This window comes from Tachysurus fulvidraco, chromosome 16, assembly GCF_022655615.1.
Source record: "Tachysurus fulvidraco isolate hzauxx_2018 chromosome 16, HZAU_PFXX_2.0, whole genome shotgun sequence".
Classification (NCBI taxonomy): domain Eukaryota; kingdom Metazoa; phylum Chordata; class Actinopteri; order Siluriformes; family Bagridae; genus Tachysurus; species Tachysurus fulvidraco.
The window spans coordinates 4,154,138-4,171,637 of NC_062533.1; the positions used below are offsets into that span (position 1 = coordinate 4,154,138).

Below are 17,500 nucleotides of genomic sequence, written 5' to 3' on the forward strand. Positions count from 1 at the left end.
ACACACTGTCTCACTCTCTCACACACACACACACACACACACTCTCTCTCACTGTCTCACCCACACACACACACACACTCACTCACTCACACACACACTCTCTCTCTCACTGTCTCACTCACACACACTCACTTACTCACACACACTCTCACTCATTCACATTCACACTCCCACACTTACACTCACTTTGACACACTCTCACTCACTCACACACGCACTCTCACACTCTCACTCACTCGTGCACACACACTAACTCACTCACACTCGCATTCACACACACTCACACTCATTCACTCGCTCGCATGCTCACTCACTTGCCCACACTCGCTCACTCACTCACACACACTAACTCATGACTGTGACACAAGTTTCCTTAGAGAATAATTTTATTTATTTCATTTAACCAAAAGTATCATCGGATACAGAAAGCTGCACGAGCCATAGCATGAGACATGAGACAGAAAGAGCACGGCTTTCCACCATGACCTGTAGACATGAAAGATTATCTCTGTGGATGTGCGTGTCATCTTTTCTGTCTCATATCTCTGAAAACACAAAATCAGCAAGGCTGCCAAGTTCTCATTTACTAGAAGCAGGAGTGTGTGTGTGTGTGTGTATATATATATATATATATAAAATTATAATTATATTTTCATATGTGTATATAATATATATATAAAATACACACACACACACATATATAAAATGCTTTTCAAAGAGCGTTACGAACATATATTCTTCTGTCAATGTCATTCTTTTATTTATTTATTTATTTATTTATTTATAATTATTTTTTTTATAATACTCATCAAAGATAGAACAGCGACGGCATCTGGAACATACCAAACATACAGACAAAGACAAAATAAACCCTTCTTTCTTCACTGGATGGAGAAAATGCAGAGCAAACAACCGTCGGAGCAAACAGCGCGATGTCGATATCCAAAAAGGCCAAGGAACAGGGAGAAGTAAACAAACGAGTGAAAGAAACAGTCGCCATAGTACACTTGAATTGGTCCCCCCCACCCCCCAGGACCCAAAAAGGACACACGCATTAACAGAAAAGAAATGTGCGTCCACTTATAAGCGTGTTCTTACATAGAAACTAACAGCGCTGGCAACCCCAAACTCAAACTGCCATGTATCCCAGAAGTCCTTTCTCTTGCACCACAAATCTGCTACACACTTAAGAAATATATTTGCACATTGCCCATAGAGTAGTATTTATATACACTTTTATCACACACTCGTATCCTCATCACCATGGTGATGACCGTGGCTCGTCTAGGTGCTTTCGTTTTTTTTCTCGACAGCGCCTCGTGTATGTGCGGCCTCAGAAACAGCGAGTCTGTTTCCTTTGCCTTAATGATGATATCAGGGAAGGTGCGAGCGATCGAGTGCACAGGCAGCCAGTGAAATGATGGCAATAGGACTATTAGATGGGGCGTTAAACCTGAACCACCTTCAAACTGGAGGATCTCGTTCCAATGGCCAACACCTCTGGTTAGTCCTCGTGTGAAGAGAGTCTGTACGTCCCGACTTCAGCATCTGAGGTCCATGTCAGTCCCACATTCCTGGATGAAGCCAAAGCACCTTGCCTCATGTTCTACGGCGCCGGTCCATTTCATACGACTTGCCTACCATGGAAGTCCATGTCCAAAAGCCCGTTCATTGTGGGCGGGGTCTGTGTGACGCTCCAAGCTCAGACATAGGGTCATTGTAATAATAAGTCCCTCCCTCTGAGCAACATGTGTCTATAGCAGGCTGCCGGGCCAGGAGACGATGGTGAGAGTTATACGGCCCCTGAGTTCCTTCAGCAGGCGCACTAGAGCAGTGTGAGTCATTCCCCATGTGCTCTTCGCATTCACCTCCAGCAGGATGTCTCCACACCTAGATACAAAGAGTGAAAGAGATGGTTCGTTAACTCTCACCTTCCCATAGACCCTAAAGATCTAGGCTTTTTTTTGTTTGTTTGTAACAAGTTTATAATGACAAAAGAAATCTTGGTCATATATCATGTCATCATGTGTATCAAGATGACATGAAGTCATATATCATGTCATCATGTGTATCAAGATGACATGATGTCATCATGTGTATCAAGATAACATGATGTCATCATGTGTATCAAGATAACATGATGTCATCATGTGTATCAAGATAACATGATGTCATATATCATGTGTATCAAGATGACATGATGTCATATATCATGTGTATCAAGATGACATGTCATATATCATATCATGTGTATCAAGATGACATGATGTCATACAGTATATCATGTCATCATGTGTATCAAGATGACATGTCATATATCATATGTGTATCAAGATGACATGATGTCATACATCATGTCATCATGTGTATCAAGATGACATGATGTCATGTCATATGTCATCATGTGTATCAAGATAACATGATGTCATATATGTCATCATGTGTATCAAGATGACATGTCATATATCATGTGTATCAAGATGACATGATGTCATACAGTATATCATGTCATCATGTGTATCAAGATGACATGTCATATATCATATCATGTGTATCAAGATGACATGATGTCATACATCATGTCATCATGTGTATCAAGATGACATGTCATATATTATATCATGTGTATCAAGATGACATGTCATATCATATCATGTGTATCAAGATGACATGATGTCATATATCATATCATCATGTGTATCAAGAATCATTTTCAAGCTATATGGAATTTTGCGCACCGTATCCTGCCGTCGTTGTACGCCGGCGTTCCCTCCACGATGGAGCGGATGAAGAAGGACTGATTGCAGTTGAGCTCCTCTTGACCTCCTACGATACTGAAGCCCAAACTCCCCGACGTGCTCCTACGCAACACGATGTCCTTACAGCTGTACAGGTGCCTGCGGGAGACAAACAGTTCACTTTATCACACCGAATCACACCATCAGCACGAATCAACTCAATCACAGTGTCCCTGCTGCTAAAGACCCGAACCACAGAAGCTGTAGCACTGAAGCTGACACACGGCTGCTCTTACGTGCAAAAAAACACACACACACACACACACACACACACACACACACACACACACACACACACACACACACACACACACACACACTTCAAGGTTTATTTGCTTTATAAACGATTATAACGATGTTATTTCATCCATATTTTCTCTTCTATATTTTCTACTCAGCGTGTAAACTCTGTCTCTCTGTCTCACTGCAGAAGGAACGTTTCTCCCTGAATCTTAAATACCTTCATTATAAATCATTTCCAATCTCCAAAAAATATACTATTGAAATCAGTCCACCTCGGAGACTCTTTACAACTCTTCCGAACAGTCCGAGCGGAAAGCGAAACTCTCACAGTATTCTTCATTTTATTTTAGACGCCGCAAACTGAAACTTTTTCTCTCAGGGCAAACCATTATTCATGACAGTTTTATCCTCTCTACAGAGGGAGATGCAAAGCAGATGGAGGACAGAGATAAGAGGAGGAGAGAAGAGAGAAAAGGAAAGCTTGAATGTAATCGTGTGTGTGTGTGTGTGTGTGTGTGTGTGTGTGTGTGTGTGTGTGTGTGTGTGTGTGTGTGTGTGTGTGTTTAAGAACAAGGTCAAATCCAGAAAAACAAAAAAATCTAAATAAAAGATTCCAATAGAATCTAAAATACTGCATTCAGAGTCCGAGCTGTGCTGGTTTAGAAAAGTCATCGATACCTTCTGACCAATCAGAATCGAGCTTTTTCAACAGCGAAAAACAAAACACAAGAGTTATAAGCTGTAAAAGGAAAAAGAATCAGTGAAGGGATGGTGTGAAGGAGGCTGGTGGTGTGAAGCATGGTGAAGTCTTTTATTTGCCCAGATTGGAATATGTTGTGATTTGTAACCGTTTATAATAATAATAATAATAATAATAATAAGAAGAAGAAGAAGAAGAAGAAGAAGAAGAAGAATTATTATTATTATTTTATTTCATGCCGCCTTTCAGAACCCCCGAGGTCACCTTACAAGCAGTATACAGATCACTGTATAAGACAAAACACACAAACAAACAGCGTATACATATAAAGTGCATATAAGTCTCAATAAAACATGTTATAAGAAAGCCTGCATAAAAAGATAAGTCTTAAGATGCGTTTTAAAAGTCAATAAGCACTCGCTATTGGCCAACATCGAGGGGAAGAGAATTCCATAGGCGAGGCGAGGCGAGGCGGGGCGGGTGGGGTGGGGTGGCAACATAACTAAAAGATCTGGCACCCGTAGATAGTGGTAAGTCGAATCCGAGGTACCACAAGAGAAATTGAAGATGAAGATCTGAGTGCAGGTGAAGGAGTGTAAACCTGGAGAAGCTGAGTAAGGTATCGTGGTGCAAGGTTATGAAGTGCCTTATAAGTGAGTAGCAGGATCTAAAGTGTTCTAGAGAGAACACGAGCTGCAGAATTCTGAACCAGTTGAAGCTTATACAGCAATTTGGAGGGAATACGTGTAAGAAGAGCATTGTAGTAGTCTAGGAAGAAAGGGACGGAGGGGAGGGCATGGTGGCTTAGTGGTTAGCACGTTCGCCTGACGCCTCCAGGGTCGGGGTTCGAGTCCCGCCTCCGCCTTGTTTCCTCCCCCGGTCCAAAGACATGCATGGTATGTTGACTGGCATCTCTGGAAAATTGTCCGTAGTGTGTGATTGAATGAGAGTGTGTGTGTGTGCCCTGTGATGGGTTGGCATTCCGTCCAGGGTGTATCCTGCCTCGATGCCCGATGACGCCTGAGATAGGCACAGGCTCCCCGTGACCCGAGAAGTTCGGATAAGCGGTAGAAGATGAGTGAGAGAGTAAGAGTGAGGGAGAAAGGGACGGAGACGGTTAATGTTGCGCAAATGGAAGTATGCAATCCGTGTTATATTATTAATCTGAGCTTTAAAAGATAGTGTGCTATCCAAGATGACATCCAAACTTTTAACCGAGAGGAAGGACAGATTGCGGTATTGTCGATATGTAAAGATAAACAGTTTGCTTTAGACACAACAGATCTAATGCCAACAAGCAGAGCCTGGGTTTTATTGCCATTTACCTTCGGAGAGTTCGCTGAGAGCCAGTCTTTAATTTCAGCTAAACAGCTTGACAGAGATGGTGAAGGAAAAGAACCGGTGGGTTTGGCAGACAGGTAGAGCTGGGTGTCATCCGCATAGCAGGGAAAATGATTTTTATAGTTTCTAGTTACATTCAGGTGGTTTCGGCATCGCATGTGTCTTCGTCCTTGTCTACGTCACTACAGACACGTACAGAGAGCACAATCATGTCCACTTGTGTAATTATTGGTCCTTGCAAAGCAACATTCTTGCTTCGTCCGGCGGCTTTTGTCCTAGACCCATGACTGAGGTGTCAAATCGACCGGCTCATTGAGGAGAGGTGTGCTATGACTTTTAGAAGCGATCAGAATTCCAGAATTCCCGGTAGGGAAGCTCAAAAATGGCTTTTTTACCCAAATAGACTTCCTTTATAAATTTTGGAGGTTTATAACTCGGCAAGTTTTCGAGCGATTTACACACGAACTCGACCAGCTCCTTTAGGACCTTACTCCGGACCAAGTTTTTATTTCAGTAGCAACTTTTGTCCAAAAGTATTGGCACCCCACCGGGTATTCACGTGACGTCACACATAGCCCCGCCCCCAAAATAAGCAAAATCAAAAAGTTAGCACAACATGGACATGTCATATATCAAAACACTCAGCCCGATGAGGGGAACTTGCCACGTGCAAGCACCATTCACATTTTCTTCAGGAAATGTACATTCTAGTTATTGTTATTATTGTGGGGCTATTACGTGCAGTACGTCTCCACACCTGTCTCTTCTGTGTCCCACAACATTCCCCTGCCTCTCATTCTACACTTTTAGATTTTGCCATTAGCTAAAATACACACAGAGGTCTCTTACTTCCTGAGCGAGTGCAGACCCGAGTACGAGTTCTGTTCACATTCACAGGAATCGTGACACAGGGCAGTCATGGCCTAATGGTTAGAGAGTCTGATTCGTAACCCAAAGGTTGTGGGTTCGAGTCTCGGGCCGGCCACGACTGAGGTGCCCTTGAGCAAGGCACCGAACCCCCCAACTGCTCCCCGGGCGCCGCAGCATAAATGGCTGCCCACTGCTCCGGGTGTGTGTTCACTGTGTGTGTGTGTGTGTGTGTGTGTGTGTGTTCGCTGCTGTGTGTGTGCACTCTGGATGGGTCAAATGCAGAGAACGAATTCTGAGTATGGGTCACCGAACTTAGCCGTATGTCACTTCACTTCGTCACATCACAGATCCTCTCTCTCTCTCTCTCTCTCTCTCTCTCTCTCTCTCTCCTCTACTTCTAATTGTATCTTGAACTTTAACCAGGAAGTATAAACTCCTCTGCACATCCCCTGTTCTGCTATAATTGGTCCATTAGTCCATTAGCTGCTGTTAGAAGTGATTAGTGGGAACACTGGTGATTTGCGTTATAGCCGGTAATAGAGACTTCACCAGGGCTGTGGACTGAATAACACACACACACACACACACACACACACACACACACACACACACACACACTCACAAAAGGGTTTAATGGCTGGGGATCTACATTTGCACTATTCTGTCTTACGGTACCTGGGCAGTTGGAGCCAGGACACCCAGATGGGGGAGTAATCCTCGTTGGGAGGGGGCATTTTGACGTCTCCAGGCGAGGATGGCGAGGACACGGCAGGGGGCATGCAGTCCACAGAGCTCGTGTCAGGAGGTGTCATCTCCAGCACACGCAGCACCACCGGGGACGTGGTGTTCTTTAGGTTAGCCACCGCCTCGCCTCGAGTCACACCGGTCAGGTCCACACCGTTCACGTTCAGCAGGATGTCACCTGGCAAACAAAGCAAGAGTTAAAGTGTTAATGCACCGCTCAAGGTGTCGAGGGTAAGACGCAGACGAGCCGAAGTGATGTTTATACCAGAAGCAGGCTGCACATCTGCCATATGGCATAGTGAGGTGAGAAGATAAAAGGCTCAATCTGAATTAAAGCACAACACACACACACACACACACACACACACACACACACACACACACACACACACCTCTTTTCATTCAAACCTAGAAGACATTTACACCCTTTCTAGGCTGTAAAAACACACCTGTTTTGTTGTATGATCATATATTCATGGTTTGTATTCTGCTTGATGTGACACAGAAAGGTGTGTGTGTGTGTGTCTGTGTGTGTGTGTGTCTGTGTGTGTGTGTGTGTGTGTGTGTGTGTGTGTGCATGCATTATTCTGCTTAAATCTGCAGATCTGATGATCCTAATGCATATGCATAGCAGGTGTGGCTTTGTTACTAAGCTTATGTGTGCTCAAAAGTGTGTGTGTGTGTGTGTGTGTGTGTGTGTGTGTTATTATCAGCAGGTCACCTTGGTGACAGGTGGGTGGTTTTGTTAGAACACAGACACACTCAATAAAGAGAGTCCACTGATCTGTGTGTATAAGGCTGAGTCAGCATTTCACAAATTTACTTAAGCTCATACTAAAAGAAGACTAGTCTTCGCTCCTCTACATCTGCACGTGCTGTCGCTGATGATCAGGGAACGTTGGGTTTGGAAGAGAACATCAACCGGTTTTATTCCACCAGACACACCGTCAGTTACAGTACGGATCAGTTAGTAATCTGATGAGGGAATTTTTCATATCCTGATGTTATTATCGCTTTACTCGTGGTGTGAAAGCGCTGACGTGGAAGTGCTTATCGTTATCATGGGTTATTGTTGTTTTCTCCATCTTGTGTGTTCTCTGGTTCAGATGATGACGGTGTTCATTCGTTTTCTACCGCTTATCCGAACTACCTCGGGTCACGGGGAGCCTGTGCCTATCTCAGGCGTCATCGGGCATCGAGGCAGGATACACCCTGGACGGAGTGCTAACCCATCACAGGGCACACACACACACACTCTCATTCACTCACACACTCACACACTACGGACAATTTTCCAGAGATGCCAATCAACCTACCATGCATGTCTTTGGACCGGGGGAGGAAACCGGAGTACCCGGAGGAAACCCCCGAGGCACGGGGAGAACATGCAAACTCCACACACACAAGGTGGAGGCGGGAATCGACCCCCCGACCCTGGAGGTGTGAGGCGAACGTGCTAACCACTAAGCCACCGTGCCCCCCATATGACTGTGTGGACATTACTGCACTGTGAAATACTTTTCTTGACATATCCCAGATTAGGAAGTACAGGGTTCGGAGCACAGAGTCGGCGATGATCCGTGACAGAGTCCCTGGAGCAGAGAGAGGGTTAAGGCCCTTGTTTAAGGGCCCATAAGTGGCAGCTACAAAAATGGTGAGAAAAGAAAGCTTTTCACAGTAAAACCTGTGATCACAACAATACAGTACTGTTCATTTGGCCACCTGCAACGTTTGAGTGCTTAGCGTTGTGTGAGAATTGTCACCAATATAGACACACACCTTTGCAGATGGAGCCTTCACGAGACACCACGCCGTTGGGGTCGATGTTGGTGATGTAGACGGGCAGGTCCCAGCCTCGGCTGTTCATTCCTCCTGCTACAGTCATGCCCAGAGACTCGTTCGTCTCTTTAACCAGAGTCACCGTCTTCTCATAACACCCTGGCTTTTGGCACGAATCCTAGGAAAAGAAGGAAACCACAGAATCATGTCTGAGTCCCGTGTGTGTGTTTGTGTGTGTGTGTGTGTGTGTGTGTGTGTGACCAAGATATACTGTATGGCATGAATATGACTAATCTATACAACTTCTAAGACACCTTATGACTTATAATGTATAGTATAACACCAAGGATATATATATATATATATATATATATATATATATATATATATATATATATATATATATATATATATATATAATGTGTATGTGTGTGTGTGTGTGTGTGTGTGTGTGTGTGTGTTTAAGCTAGTTATGATGTCTCCCGAGGCCTGTGATATTCGTGACCGCTGCCAAAGCACAGCCCTGGAGCACATCCAAAAGAAACAAATGCGGCAACTAAGTGCTAACTTAATAAAGACATTTAATAAAACGTCACCGTCGTTTAGTCTGAAAGAAAGTCGAGTCACGGCGGCCGTTCGTCTGCAGCCGAAGCCGAGCGAAACAGAAGGAAAGCTCCGACAGGACGGGAGGTGTTAAAGAGAGGTGAGAGGAATGCGAGAGCACGCACGGTGTGAGAGTGACAGAATCACACCAGAGTATGTACTGTGAGTTTGAGTTTTATTCGGATGATGAGAGGAGACACGTTTCCACAGATAACAACCGGTAGGACGTCCCAATTAGAGCAGAAAACCCGCTCTGCTGTAGCGTCTCCTGGCTTTACAGACACGTCAGTCATGAAGCTGTGTGTGTGTGAGAAGTGAAGCGGCAGGCAAGACGATGCACTCTGTCTGTGTAGGTGTGTGTGTGTGTGTGTGTGTGTGTGTGTGTGTGTGTGTGTATGTGTAAGACATCTCACCACCAACGACTGCTCCACATCCACAGCGGAGTATGGCGGCGGTCCCTCCATGTTCCACGGTGCCTCCTGTAATATATCCGGGGCAGGAACGTGAGTCTGCCTCGAGACGATGAAGTGAACTCGCTCCACACTGGCCTACGAACACGGAACAAGACATCATTACTGACTTGTTCACGGTGCAGCTCACGACCTCAACCAACGTTCTCTTCGGTTTTTACTCAGCAGTGCGTTTGAAAGCCTCAGAAGAAAAGTTGAGGAAAGTTTCAGGGCACTGTATGACTTGTAGCTGCGTCACAAATCGCACACGTACACACTATTTTACTCCGCTGTGTAGTGTAAATAGTGTGAGTCACACTGCAAACTCCAAGAAGAAGAAGAAGATGAAGAAGTAGAAGAAATCCATTTCAAGTACACGAAAGATGCAGTTATTCACCAGAATAAACAAAGTGTGGAACGTTGGACGCTTCATGCACTCAATTCTCATGGATTTGCTTACGTAGTGGAAGTGGGCGGAGCTACCTGGTCCTGACACTGGATGAGAAAACATTTAATGCTGTCCTGCGACCTTCGGTGGACGAGACGTCCAACAAACGTCTTTTTCAACACTGAAATTTCACTCTACGTTCATACCCTTGACACTAGAATACACATATACCCCTTTTCCACCAAAAAGAACCGGGTGCTGGTTCAGAGCTAGCGCTAGTTCTGGTTCAAAGTTGGTTCCACTGGCGAACCTTCTAAGAACCGGTTTGTCTTTCCACCGGCTAGAGAGCATCACAGCGCCGAGTGTGACGTCACTGTATACGTGTCACGTGTCCCAGCAAACACAAACACAATAACAATGGCGGATGTTGCTTTACCGTTAATGCTCATGGCTTTGTGAACCTACATTAGCATCCAAACGCGGCGAATAAAACGTGTACGTGCGGCTCCGTGTAATCTGTATAAACGGAGGTTGTAATCGATAAAGTACATAATGTTATTTTATCATTATCAGCACACATGATAGTAGGTAGCTATATGCTAAGGCTAACTTTTTCTGTGTTAATGTATCATATCGCGGTAAAGTAAAAGTGTATTAAACATTAGTATACTTAAGGTACGTTATCAAATGCTCTAACAGTAGCCCCGCCCCCAGCCCCGCACACAGCCCCTGAAGCAAGCGGTTCTTAAGTCTAGACCAGCGACGTTTTGGTGCTACATAAGAACCACTTTTCTTGGTTCAGAGCCGGTGCTTTGGCGGTCGAAACAGAAAGAACTGGTTCTAAATTAGGCTCCGAACCTGCACTCAAACTGCCTCGGTGGCAAAGGGGCAATAGTGTGCATAGCGTAAGTGTGTAGTATGTGATTTGGGACACAGCTTGTGTGTTGCATCAGCATTATTTAGTTCTGTATAATGTATAGTCCGATTTGATGACGACAAAACGAGGTTGGAGTAAAAGGGTGAAATGCGATCGAACGATTAAACGAACATCCTCAGATCGACACTAGGAGACTCGCCTCGACACATCCGTTATTTTTTTATTTGGTTTGGTTTCCACCGAAGTGAAGGTCCTTAATGGGGTTGGGTAAAACAAACCGTTTTTTTTTTCTCTCCCCCAGAATACTGCAGTTCTGTTTTGCCAAAAGAAAGGACACTGACGTGTGGGACATTTACAATCAGTATAAAGAAATGAATTTTCTGCCGTAAGCCTGAAATAAAATGAGTCACAGGACTCTGTTGGCTTTCGGTGTGTTTTTCCCCTCTGCTGGATAAACTTACACAGAATTTAAGTGGTTGTAGATAACGACTTCAAAGCACTTGGGGACTTTCTATGAATCTATTTCTTCTTGTAGGTTAAATAGAAACAGAATCACTAATGAAACACTGCAAATTCTTGAAGCTCTGAATGTCCACAAGTTCATATTAGGAAGCATATCCAAAAACACACACAATTTCTAAATCTTGCTTGTGTAAATGATTCCTGACTCACACACACACACACACACACACACACACACACACACACACACACACACACACACACACACACACACACTTCTCCCTGGAGGAGCTGCAATCAGACCCAGATTATCAGTGAAAGAACCAAATCCCAAAGAAACCAATGTGGTTTGGAGAATCATCAAGAAAGAAGAAAATAAAAGATTGGATTTCCTTTATGTAGTGTGTAGTGTGTGGTGTGTAGTGTGTCTGCTCTGTGTCCCACACACCTGTATGAGCAGTGCAGCATGCTCAGGAGCACCGTAACGCAAGTCGTGTCCATTGATCGCAAGCACGCGGTCGTCGATACGCAGACGCCCGTCCCGCGCGGCCAGACCTCCTTCTAGCAGGTGGAAGATGAAGACGCCGTGCTCGTCGGGTCGGCGCACAAGCTTGATACCCAGCTGCTCGTCAGGCGATCCTTTCAGCAGTACCACGTGCAGACTGTCGTCCCTCACGTTGCCACCGGAGCCCGGATACAGCAGCTCGCCTGGTTGAGGCACCTGATGGTGGTGATGGTGGTGGTGGTGGTGATGAGCGCGGTAACGATGGCGCTGTTCACGTAGCACAGTCAGCCTGAGCAGCATGCAGGGACGCTTCAGAGCCGCAAGGGCGTAGCAGTGCGGTACGTTGGTGATGTCGATACCGTTCACCTGTCGGAGGAGGAGAATTAATACATAGAGAGACAGAAGGACATAGACACGGACGTCGTACGGAATATTCCTTCGCTAAGTATCGAATAAAGTCAATACTGAGGAAAAGATGTAAACACTAACTGAGAGCGTTTTTATCTTGGGCCATATGCCTTTGCCAAACAGATGGCGAGGCACATGACGGCATCGACACGTCCCCGTGCCAACCTCGTATTCACACCTACTGTACAATGATGTAATTTTAGACCTCCTCCCCACCTCGTCAGCTCTTTTACGTTCTCTCTCACTCTCCCTCACACACCTTGAGGATCATGTCTCCAGGCAGAAGTCTTCCATCGCGAGCAATCACTCCTTCTCTGTAGATGTCCTGGATAAGGATGCGCACAAGAGGCGTCTCATTTCCCCCCACGATGGTGATGGCCAGCGGCTCACAGGGGTCAGAGCGCGTGATCTTCACCGTGGTGACCTCGCCGTCAGGAATGAGATGATGGAGCTGAGGCAGAGCGAAAACTACGAGAAGGAATAGACAGAAAATGTGTTGTTAGAACTGTGCAGTCTTTAATGATGCTCTTTACACTAATACGGAGAAGCGGCTTTTACACGATATGCTGTTTGAGCATTCACAGTTAAATGGGGTGAAATTTTTAGGTGTCATTTTATTGCCCAAAATAATCTATAATACACCGACGAAGAATAAAACAAAGCAATGTTCTGTTCTTCACCGAAAAATGACATCTTAACTAGTTAAAGTATCAAAATACATTAATGTTATTAAACCAATTTTTAGACTGTTTTCTCAAGAGACAGATTTAATAAGAAAAAGATTTCGTATGTAATTTATACTAATCTTATAACAGGAAAGTTGGAGAGAGTTGACCATATTCAGGATACATATTCTGAATTTCAGGAGTGTTTATTTTAACATGTTGAGTAAACTATTTATTTATTTATTTATTTATTTATTTATTTATTTATTTAGGGACTTTTATTTTTAAAATTTCCACTAACAGGACCTCAGGACCGAGCTGAGTTACTTTACAGACCTACTTGTTTTTGAGTGATTGAGTGTGTGTGTGTGTGTGTGTGTGAGAGAGAGAGAGAGAGAGAGAGAGAGAGAGAGAGAGACAGAGAGAGAGAGAGAGAGAGAGAGAGAGAGAGAGAGAGAGAGAGAGAGAGAGAGAGAGAGAGAGAGAGAGAGAGAGAGAGAGAGAAACTTGATCAAGCACACGGTTTCATTTTAATGAGGAAATGAATTCAATTCTCATTTGTCACCCAAGCTTTTAATTGAAACCAGGAACCCATCACGTCTCTGTCCAGCAGCTCGACCCACAAGTTGAACAGGTAAATGCCACATGATGGAAAACAAAGATTTACATCTAATTCTAGTTCATCATAAGGGTTCAAGCCAAAAACGAAGTAGACACACAGGCAGGCAGACACACACACAGACACACACACAGATACACACACAGACACACACACAGACACACACACAGACAGACAGACACACACACACAGACACACAGACTCACAGGCAGACACACACACAGACACACACACACACAGGCAGACACACACACACAGACTCACAGGCAGACACACACACAGGCAGACACACATACAGACACACACACAGACAGACACACACACAGACACACAGACTCACACAAACAGATACACACACACACTCACAGACAGACACACAGACTCACAGGCAGACACACACAGACAGAAAGACACACACATACAGACACACACAGACACACAGACTCACACAAACAGACACACACAGACACACAGACTCACACAAACAGATACACACACACACTCACAGACAGACACACAGACTCACAGGCAGACACACACAGACAGAAAGACACACACATACAGACACACAGACACACAGACTCACACAAACAGACACACACAGACACACAGACTCACACAAACAGATACACACACACACTCACAGACAGACACACAGACTCACAGGCAGACACACACAGACAGAAAGACACACACATACAGACACACACAGACACACAGACTCACACAAACAGACACACACAGACACACAGACTCACACAAACAGATACACACACACTCACAGACAGACACACAGACTCACAGGCAGACACACACAGACAGAAAGACACACACATACAGACACACACACAGACAGACACACACACAGACACACAGACTCACACAAACAGACACACACACACACACACACACACACAGACTCACACACACAGACACACACACAGACAGACACACACACAGACACACAGACTCACACAAACAGACACACACACACACACACACACACACACACACACACACACACACACACACACACACACACACAGACTCACACAAACAGACACACACACACACTCACAGACAGACACACAGACTCACAGGCAGACACACACAGACAGAAAGACACACACAGACAGACACAGACTTACAGACAAACACACACACAGACACACAGACAGACACACACAGACAGACACACAGACAGAAAGACAGGCAGATAAATCTAGCACATGATAAGGAGCAGGATAACAGAATCAGACCTTCACAACAACCAAATCTTTTTTTTTCTTTTCATTTTTTCCTGTAAAATGCCTTCTGTCTGTCTCCTTTCTTCCCACTCGCTGTCTTATCCTGCGTCTTTTTCTTTCATAGTCAGTTTTCTCTTCAGCATCAGAGAGTGAGAAGGCGAAACTCATTACTTCAGACACCACCTGGGGCTTTACGTAACACACACACACACACACACACACACACACACACACACACACACACACACACACTTACTAAATACACATTTTTACTTCCAGTTTCTTCTTCTCTCTTGCTGCTTCTCGTCTTTTCGACTCTTTCTGTCTCTCTCCCTGTATCTGCTCAGCCTTCTGTCAGTCCCATCTGCATTATTAAAGGAACATATGCTGTAGCTGTACTCAGGGCCCTCGACCCAGGCTGTCACCCACTGACACACTCTGCATCCTGACACACATGCCCATGCACACGTCAACACACTCACCCTCTTGTGGTACGGTGGCATTTCGGAGGTTGTCGCTTTCCTCGGTGTTGTCGTGGACCACCGCCGTGCCGCTCTTGGTCCTCCTGAGCACGCTGAAGGCTCTGTTCAGACGTCGGAACGAGCGACTCCTCACAGACGAGCGGTCGAAGTTACGGACTGTAGGATATACGACAAGGAGGAGAGTCAGAGTCTGAATATGGACATGTCTGGACTTGTCTAGATCTCTTCTACAGCAGCCAATGAGCTGCTCGGTTGGCCTCGTGTCAGCCAATGATAATTCTTTATGATCCACATCATCAAGCCTGACCTCCTGCTGTTTTTTGTTGTTCTAGTGTTTTAACTGTTAGACCAAATGGATTCAGATGTGCTGTGTAGTGCTGATGCGTTTCAAAGACATGCACCCAGTGCTTAAATCCCCCCCCCCCCCACACACACACACTCTGATGTTTGCAGCTGCTTTTAAAAGCACACCGCCCAAGGCTGACACCTCATCCTACTGCACCACCATACAGTTTTGCTTCCCCTCTAAACAACAACGTGATCCTGCAGCACCGTTTCCCAGCCTCCCCAGCAACCAGCGGCGCATTGCAAAGGGAGCGTCTTTATCTCTGGGTTTCTTTTTTAAATCAGTGGTTTTTGCTGCATCACATTCGTTTTTAAACCTTTATACTCACTCTGTCTTTGGGTCAGAGGAAATAAATGCTTTTAAAATGCTTGTAAAGATGATAATGGGAGTCAGTAAGGATGCATGTTTACACTGGAAACTGGGAGGATACACGAGAAGCACTGGGAACTAAGTCTGGGACTCTAAGGGTACCTTCACATACGCAGTGTTTAAGAGCATTTGGATGGAACCCTAGTGTCCTAAAATGATCTGATATCGAGTGAGTGAGTGAGTCAGTCAGTCGGTGAGTCAGTCAGTCAGTCGGTGAGTCAGTCAGTCAGTCGGTGAGTGAGTCAGTCAGTCAGTGAGTGAGTGAGTGAGTCAGTCAGTCAGTCAGTCGGTCAGTGAGTCAGTCAGTCTGTCATTCAGTCAGTCAGTGAGTCAGTCAGTGAGTGAGTCAGTCAGTGAGTGAGTCAGTCAGTCAGTGAGTCAGTCAGTGAGTGAGTCAGTGAGTCAGTCAGTGAGTGAGTCAGTGAGTCAGTCAGTGAGTGAGTCAGTCAGTCAGTCAGTCAGTGATTCAGTCAGTCAGTGAGTCAGTCAGTCGGTGAGTCAGTCAGTCAGTCGGTGAGTCAGTCAGTCAGTTGGTGAGTCAGTCAGTCAGTCAGTGAGTGAGTGAGTCAGTCAGTCAGTCAGTCAGTCAGTGAGTCAGTCGGTCAGTCAGTCAGTCGGTCAGTGAGTCAGTCAGTCTGTCATTCAGTCAGTCAGTGAGTCAGTCAGTGAGTGAGTCAGTCAGTGAGTGAGTCAGTCAGTCAGTGAGTCAGTCAGTGAGTGAGTCAGTGAGTCAGTCAGTGAGTGAGTCAGTCAGTCAGTCAGTCAGTGATTCAGTCAGTCAGTGAGTCAGTGAGTCAGTCAGTGAGTGAGTCAGTCAGTCAGTCAGTGAGTGAGTCAGTCAGTCAGTGAGTGAGTCAGTCAGTCAGTGAGTCAGTCAGAAAGTCAGTGAGTGAGTCAGTCAGTCAGTGAGTGAGTCAGTCAGTCAGTCAATCAGTCAGTCAGTCAGTCAGTGAGTCAGTCAGTCAGTCAGTCAGTCAGTCAGTGAGTCAGTCAAACAGTCAGTCAGTCAGTCAGTCAGTGAGTGAGTCAGTCAATCAGTAGGTCAGTCAGTCAGTGAGTCAGTCAGTGAGTGAGTCAGTCAGTCAGTCAGTCAGTGAGTGAGTCAGTGAGTGAGTCAGTGAGTGAGTGAGTCAGTCGGTGAGTGAGTCAGTCAGTCAGTGAGTGAGTCAGTCAGTCAGTCAGTCAGTGAGTCAGTCAGTCAGTGAGTCAGTCGGTCAGTCAGTGAGTCAGTCGGTCAGTCAGTCAGTCGGTCAGTGAGTCAGTCTCGGTAACTTCCAAGTGCACTCAGAGCAGCACAAACACTGAGGGAAACTGATTGGACCCACAACCACCCAGCAAAGGGAGTTCCAAGCACAAATATTCTGTGTATTTTGGGTTGCAAGCAACATTATTTTGTAGACATGAGACACTAAACTGAGCCAAAACCGAAATGAGAAAAAAGAAAATAAAAGCTTCGTGTGAGAAAAAAAAAGATTTTATCTTTACATAATGATTTAAAATGTTCAGTCCTGGTTTTCACCACATAGGTGTTTTTTTTCTGTTCCTTTCACAAATTTACATACATTTTAAATTTTTTTAGTACGAGTATGAAATTGTCGGTTCCGA

General features: G+C 45.1%; 1 protein-coding gene across 5 annotated transcripts in view; it reads right to left on the reverse strand.

Annotated features, from left to right (window-relative positions):
• Positions 1–368: 368 nt before the first annotated feature.
• The window catches only part of lnx1 (ligand of numb-protein X 1), a 51,796-nt gene continuing 34,664 nt past the window's right edge, over positions 369–17,500 (reverse strand). For all 5 annotated transcript variants that reach the window (XM_047801809.1, XM_027146155.2, XM_047801810.1 and 2 more), the window contains 8 exons: positions 15,181–15,336; positions 12,427–12,635; positions 11,703–12,125; positions 9,492–9,626; positions 8,476–8,653; positions 6,628–6,874; positions 2,739–2,897; positions 369–1,890 (listed from right to left, as the gene is read on the reverse strand). In XM_047801809.1, coding sequence (XP_047657765.1) covers positions 1,755–1,890; positions 2,739–2,897; positions 6,628–6,874; positions 8,476–8,653; positions 9,492–9,626; positions 11,703–12,125; positions 12,427–12,635; positions 15,181–15,336 — 1,643 coding nt within the window. In that variant the 3' untranslated portion in view covers positions 369–1,754. The remainder of the gene's footprint in view (positions 1,891–2,738; positions 2,898–6,627; positions 6,875–8,475; positions 8,654–9,491; positions 9,627–11,702; positions 12,126–12,426; positions 12,636–15,180; positions 15,337–17,500) is intronic.